The 7,718-nt window shown below is 41.7% G+C and overlaps 1 protein-coding gene across 1 annotated transcript; it reads right to left on the bottom strand.

Moving 5' to 3' along the window:
• Positions 1-2,295: 2,295 nt before the first annotated feature.
• On the bottom strand, positions 2,296-4,056 carry SMIM32 (small integral membrane protein 32). The gene has a single exon (XM_034403524.3). The coding sequence runs from the start codon at positions 2,930-2,932 to the stop codon at positions 2,552-2,554; it is 381 nt and encodes a 126-aa protein (XP_034259415.1). The 5' UTR covers positions 2,933-4,056; the 3' UTR covers positions 2,296-2,551.
• Positions 4,057-7,718: the final 3,662 nt, after the last annotated feature.

Below are 7,718 nucleotides of genomic sequence, written 5' to 3' on the forward strand. Positions count from 1 at the left end.
AGGCAGCTTTCCAGAATGTTCAACTTATTGATATCTCTTAGAATTTCGCCTTACGGCAATAGCAGAATGAATCTTTTATAGATATAAACAGCTCTACAGAACTTTGCCTTCCATTGAACCCTTCAATCAACCCTTCAATCAATACCAAACTGTGCGACATTTTTACATAGAAACTGAAGGTAATGACCACAGAAGCATGGACTTGGCAAGAAGTTATATTTAACTGATTTCTACCTTATTTTCAAAATTAAGAAACATGGATGGGTATCCATGGGTATCTTAGTAGTATTAGTTATATGTCTAAATGCCCACCGCTGTGGTTTGTTATTTGGGTTAACCCTAGCCTTCACAATTCTGGATGCTACAATATACTCGGTGTTATAAATCAGTTTCCCTCTGATGAACCAACAGTGCAAAACTATTTTATGTTTGTTATTGCTCAGTGGCACATACTTCACATTAGTTTTATACACACTGCACCAGTGAAAGCTGTGCTGATGTTCTGAGATAGGCCCCACCATAACTCTGTCTTGCCAAAGAAATGTGATGAGACACTCAAACGCAGAACTGTTCTTAAATTCCTGAAATTGCCATTAGAAACATTGAATATTCAAGTGACTATTTTAAAAGGAGGAATGGACCTTATTAAAGGGAAGGAATAAAAGCACATAATTGGCAAGGGCAATTAAGCAACATCATTCTCAGTAGTTGCAGGCAAATCACAATTGATTAAAAGTAGAGAATAGGATTAATAAACACAGGTTTTAATTTTGAAAGTTTAAAATACTGTAGTTGAATAAAACAGCAAGGTTTATATTTTTTATATATTTCTGATTTTTAAGTCTTACGGCTCAATTTAAGATATTTCCACCTCTCCATATATGTAATATAAGGTATTCTTTAGCTTGTTGTAATCCCCCCCAATTAATTCACATTTTTCATTAATTAATCTATGTCCATTTACTGATGTGTACAGCCCACTGAATTCAAGTTCTGAGTAAATAGATGTGTGTACAAGTGCTCAGATTAGAGAGTACTATATTTTCTTCCAGTGTAAACGCTTTAATACAATTGAGTTACTGGTTTGAGTCATTCTTTATTTCATTTTATAATTAAGTTAGCCTGTTAGGCACCCACTGAAATAGACAATAATTCTGATTAATGGCCTTTCTTCAAGATGCACTTGGACAATACAGTTTTCTGCTGTACTCCATGCATGGTAGCAATAAAAAAGAATATTTGTAGCTCAGGGTTAAACTGTGGGGTCCTTGGTGCTCTCTGAGCTTTCTTGCAGACTAGTGCAAGAAACTAGTGCACAGATGATCTTACCCAGTTTAGTAATGAAACAGCTGCAAGAAACCATCAAGTTCAGAGAGCACCAAGGACCCCACAGTCCTGCATAGTCCCTATTTTGTTTCTATTGCTTTGAACTTGTTCCTACTCTATGTAGGTTAGTAGCCTTTAAGTTATCTTTAGTTGTTCTACTATGAAAGTAGAATTTCCCCACTTATTGTGATCCCAACCAAGGTAAAAATCTCTCAGATTTTATCACCCAATATGATGGAAAAAATTAAGAGGCAGGGGAAGGATCAGCAATTGATGGAAACTTTGATGCCAATTAGTTTTGTGCTGATTCAAGGAGGGCAGATAACATTCCAGTCCAGCAGTGAAGAAAGATATTAAACTACAGAGTATTTTAAAATTATGTTCAGAGAGTAGAAGATGCTTCTGGGGTTTATGGGACTTTATAGTAGGTTTACAATGCGTAAATGTCATTATTTCAGCAGTTCTGGTTCCTGAGTGCAAGCAATCACTTTCACTATCTTTGGGGATCATAGGCAGACAACAGTAGTAACAATATAATTATCTCAAAAGAACCCAATTATAAAACAAGTTTTAATAGTACTTCTTAATAAGAACCAAAGCAGATACTTAGCAAGACCTTGGATTTTAGAATCTCTCTTCCTTTTTTTAACATCTTCCACTAAATTACAATATGTAGTATCTTAAGACAAAAGGCAAAAGATTCGGGAAGGGGGGGCAGATCCCAGCTTCATCAGCACAGAGTGCTTAATGGCATCACGTAAATATGTACACAAACTAACAAATAAACCATGCAAAGACTGGCAAGAATGCATCAGAGTTTGACCGTATATATATATCAATGCAAGCCTTGCTGTATAGTGAGCTGAACTGCTGAAATGTATATCCCTACTTTTAATACGCAGTCTGAAATCATTGACTATACGCACCCGGATCCATACATGGACGTTGATAATAACTGACTCGTGGAGATCCATACACATTCTTTTTATTTACATCTTTTTGTAATCATCTTGCACATGCAGAAAAAAGTATGCACCTGTATGTGAAATAGGTCTCTTTCAGATCATGTTTAGTACCGAAGTTAGTTGTTGAAGAGAAAAATCTTCATTTGTACAGAGCTGGCTTTATTTCCCCTTGGCAAATTGCATAAGAGAGTTCACGAGATCCTCCTGGTCATAACAGAGCTTAGCTTAGACTTTCCCCACTCCCTTCTTACTGCCGAAGATTAGACAGCCTGCGTTTTCCATGGGCTCCTAGCTTCTCGCAGGGATCGGTCATAAGGAAGTGTAGCAAAAAAAGAATGTTTCAGCTGGCAGTTAATAAAAAGTACAATGATCGTGACAGCCAAGAGCAGGAGGAAGAACAGGACAACATATGTCACCAGGTCTGGCTTATTGATTTCACCTTCTTTTAACACTCTGGCTGTGGACATGTAAAAACCTGAAGAGCTGATAGGTCTCTGGGTGCTCCCTGGATAGGGAGTGTTGGTCTGAACGATCAGGTGGGGATCGGATGCAGTGGTTGAATTGAGAAGTTCTCCATACATTTTCCTCCTTAAATATTTTCCTTGTGGCTTATCCAGGAACACGGCTTTGGGTTTGTGCATGCATGCATGCAGGTCTGTTATATGGCAAAGGAAAGGTTCTTCTAAGTAAGTGAGACTTGAATTCAGAATTAAAAAGAAGGCTGGCTCCTTCCCTTAAAAAGTGTTATTCAGGAATGGCATCAATGGCATCAGCCATCTAGGGATGTTTTTCAGCCCAGAAGAACTAAGGAGTTTCTGTCCTGGCCCTTTGCCGATGCCCCTTTGTTTTGTTCTGATTTTCTGGTTGCATGGAGAAGCAGAGAGATCCTAAAAGTTGGGAACTTTGGCCGAGCAATTCGGTTTGCTCTGGAAAAGGAATCCCGGATCCCCTTCTGAAGGATAAAATCCCCACACACACAAAAAAAGCAAAGAAAGCAAAGAGAGAAAGAGGTTGGCAGGCGGTCACTCACTTGCTTGGAAAGGCAACCAGCTCAGAATCCGCGAGGCTTTTCAAAGGAGAGGCGCCCCCGTCTCCAAAGCTGGGGAAATTCACGTCCACCAAAAGGCACCCCGTCTTCCTTGGCGTTTGGCTGAGTCTCCAGAGGCGAGCCCCGGTTTTCTGCTGAAATGACCGCCTCTCCGCCGCATTAGTGGACTCCTGCTTTCTGGTGGGTCTGCTCAAAGGAAGCCCCGCGCTCAAGAGCTGCTTTTCTCCTCCGATGGCTGGACAAGCCAGAGGAGGTCGAGAGAGAGAGACAGAAGGGGGGGGGTTCTTCTCGTGGAAGGAGAGAATCGGTCTCCTCAGGGTTCCAGTGTGACACCCCCTTTTTCTCCCCCTCCCCTCCTCAGCAGAAGCCGAAGCTGCAGCAGCGAGACTTCACCCTCTTGCGTTGCTCAGCAGAGAAGGGTTGCAGGTGGCAGCGTCGCCTCTTTCTGTCGCTCGTGACATCTTGCAGGACGCGGCGGCGAGAGGCAGCGATGGGCGAGATAAATCCCCGAGGGCTGTGGCTTCCAGAGTGGAGCGGGAAGAAGAAAGCAACCAGTCCCTGCGTCCCAGACTCAGGCAAACTGCGTCGGAGACTTCGCCTCTCCTCTTTAGATGTGGCTTATGGGCACGGGACCCCCAGAGGGCAAAGAGGCCAAACCCCCTTTCTCGCTTTCCCACGGATCCCAGACCTCTTTGCAGCCTGACCGTGAAGGAGCTAAATCTCTCAATCTCAATCTCAATCTCCCTCCCTCTCTCTCTCTCTCTCTCTCTTCCTCCCTCCCTCCCTCCCTCTCTCTCTCTCTCTCTCTTCCTCCCTCCCTCCCTCTCAGTGTCATTAGGTTGTGTTAAACACTGCAGCGAAAGTCCAGACAAATGAAAACAGTGGATTGGAGGAAGACAGAACTCCGGAAAAAGATCCCTTTCCTTGGTGGGGATGCGGAGGGGAGAACAAAACCCTTCACCATCCCTTCTCGTGATGGTAGCCTTCCCCAACGGTGTTCCCCTGGGATGCTAGAATGGAACCCTTTGGGAAAAACCAGATTAAGGAAGTTTCAGACTACGGAATTCAGACTGGGTGCTGTCAAGCTGGCTCCACAATTAACTGGTGGACAGTGGACAAAAAGAAGGAAGTAGCTCCTCTTAGAGCAAGGGCTGCACAGGACTTGGTATTGTATCAGACGTGTGTCCTTGGGAAGAGTTTCGAGATTCCAAAGGGAAGAAATGAATCTGTAAACGGGAGAGGATGTCTTTGACTTCCTAAAAGCCAGCAGCTCTTGTCAAACGCAAATAAAATCTCTCTCTCTTCCCCCCACCCCCAAATTCTTCTCCCAGCTTCCTCTGAAAGAAGCTGCCTATTTTATACCCCTGGACCAAATAATTTAATCTATAAGAAGAAAAGGGAAGTCAAAGAAGGAAAGGAAGGAAGGAAGGAAGGAAGGAAGGAAGGAAGGAAGGAAGGAAGGAAGGAAGGAAGGACTTCCACCCTGACTCATGGCTTGATAAATCTCAAATAATACTAAACATCTTGTGCTTCTTTTCCCACATCGACCCAGTGATCTTAATGAGAACCCACCAAGGCAGGACAACTTGATTGTCCATGTGAAATAATGCCTTTCTTAAGGCTCTGGAAGGCATCCAGAGCAGAGCTGAGGTTTCAGCCATGGTTTTCTGACTCGTATTAGAAGAAATGTGAATTAAAGAAGGTGGAGAAAATAAAGGAAAGATTAATGGAAAGCTGAGATAGCATTGAGAGGTTAGATGACTGAATGTAGAAATTCTCAATTTGAATCTTGACTGATTGCTGACTCATCAGTGGTAATAGGTAAGACGAATCAATGTGCTTTCTTACATCCTTACATGTGATAGACAAGGTGACCACTGACATCACATTACACACCACATTGCCTTTTCTTCTACTCTGTTCCCCTCTCGCTTCTTTGGCACTCTCCTAGCAGAAGTGGTGAAGCATAGTTGTGTCTTTGCCAAAAAGTCATGACATCATATCTTTAGGCCCATTACAGTTCAAGCTTCAACTCCACTTCGTATGACTCAACCACACAGCATTACTATCAAGAATATAACATAGAAGAGACATGTAGCGCTTTGAATATTTCCAAGGGCTTTCTTCGTTGAATAACACTGGTCTTTATTTATTTAAACTTAATATATCCTTCTCTCCAGCACAAGCAGTTCATGAAGCAGAGTTTATAAATGAAGAGGCCCCGCTGTCAGGCTTCCAAATTAAAAGACTCCGCACCAGAGGCATCAAGGTTGAATAAAAGGAAGAAACAAGCAAATTGTTTGTTTCACCAGAGCCTGGTGAAGGGGGAAGCAGGTCAATTTAAAGCAAGTCCAATTTTATTGATATTAAATTTGTATGGCTACCTATCTCACAACAAATGATTCAGGGCAGTTTACAACAATCAACTAAAATAACAAATATATAAAAATAAGAATTATAAAAATATATACAGATCATTATTAAAAATTAGAACATTATTAAAATATACAAACCACAAGGTACATGGAGAAAGTGAACATATCAACTACAATAGTGGAGCCATTTAAGAATGTCTCTGGTTCCCTGTGACTCCAGATGTCAGGCTCCAAAAATCAAGAAAGGCACTGTGAGATACTTCAAAACAGTTTCCTTTATTGTTCTTCACTGATAGGCAGAAATCTTGCCAAACTAAAGCACACTACTCATATCATTAAACACATATTCTGAGAACTTCTGGGAAAGAGGCATCTTAACCATCTTCCTCCAAATGAAATGAAACTTCACAATTTCTTGCTTCTCTATAATACAGCTCCTCCCTCCTGGGAATCCTGACTACATTCCACCGCACCCTACCCAAAGCCATAGCCAGATCTTGATGGACTTCCAGAACATTAACAGGGATGGAACTAATCTCACTTGGGGTGGGGAAAAGGCAGTATCATAGCAGAGAAGGCTCATCTCCTGTGAGTTCCCTCACAGACAGGGCCCACAGGACTCATACCTTCTCTGCCACATCTGAAGAAGTGGATTGAGGTAATCAGGGAATCCCTCAGGTAATCCAGCCCCATGCCATGAAAGTCTTTAAAGCTTAAAAGCAGCACCTTGAATTGGACCTGGAAGCAAACTGGCTGCCAATATGGCTCGCGGAGCAGAGGTATAACATTTGCTGTTCTAGAGGCACATAGATTGTGCATCAGTGGAAGCTTCCACATACTCTTCAAGGACAGCCTCCTGTACAGCACACTATGGTAGTCCAATCTAGAGGTGGCTAAGGCAAGAGTGACTGTGAACCCTCCTGATCCAGGAATGGGTGCAATTGTGCCACACAGTGATCCAAATTACTTAATCTGTTCTCAGTGGAGCAGGTTTAGGAGGTGCAGGAACATGGGAAGGTACAAAAGAATAGGAAATCACATTGCATGCATACAATGCCCTGATCATGGGCAGACCTATTGTACATAGCTTTAAAATTCAGTGTATTTGAACCTCTTTGCCATGAGAGGTCACTGCTTCTCCTTCTCCTTCTCCTTCTCCTTCTCCTTCTCCTTCTCCTTCTCCTTCTCCTTCTCCTTCTCCTTCTCCTTCTCCTTCTCCTTCTCCTTCTCCTTCTCCTCCTTCTCCTTCTCCTTCCTCTTCCTCCTCTTCCATGGATGGAAGGATGGATGGATAGATGGATAGATGGACAGATCGATCGATAGATAGATATAGGTGTAGGTATAGATCAGGGGTGTCAATCTCACGTCATCACGACGGCATCATGTGACATATTGGGACTATTTTCCCCTTTGCTAAACCAAGCGTGGGCATGGCCAGCACATGACACATCTGGCCTATGGGCCAGAAGTTTGACAGCCCTGGTATAGATAAGATATAGATAAAGATAGATGATAGATAGATAGATAGATAGATAGATAGATAGATAGATAGATAGATAGATATAAGTAGATACATAAATGTGGATAGATGAATGGGCAAATAATAAATAAATAAATAAATAAATAAATAAATAAATAAATAAATAAATAAGTAGTTGTGAATTTTTGAACACCCTTCCCCCAAGATTTGCAGATCTCTGACTGAATTAGTATAGGAATGTTTGTATCAGGACATCCAGTCAGCTGCGCTTTGGAATGAGAACACCAGGATTTTAATAGGTGATGAGGTTTTCATGTCTCAACCACCAAAAACTGGATACAGAAAAGGACAAAGGACACATTGTTCAAAATGATTTAGTTATTTTAGTTAAAATATTTTATATATCTATATTTATGTTTAGATATAGATTATCTCTGTCTCTTTCTCTTTCTCTCTCTCTCTGTCTCTGACTGTCTCTCTGTCTCTCTGTATGGATAACTACTACAGATATAAACTTAAAACAG

This window comes from Pantherophis guttatus, chromosome 2, assembly GCF_059756535.1.
Source record: "Pantherophis guttatus breed Tessera chromosome 2, ASM5975653v1, whole genome shotgun sequence".
Classification (NCBI taxonomy): domain Eukaryota; kingdom Metazoa; phylum Chordata; class Lepidosauria; order Squamata; family Colubridae; genus Pantherophis; species Pantherophis guttatus.

What these genes read in the sequence shown, in the direction of transcription:
- SMIM32 (XM_034403524.3), bottom strand. Translation starts at nt 2,932, where the DNA reads ATGCACAAACCCAAAGCCGTGTTCCTGGATAAGCCACAAGGAAAATAT.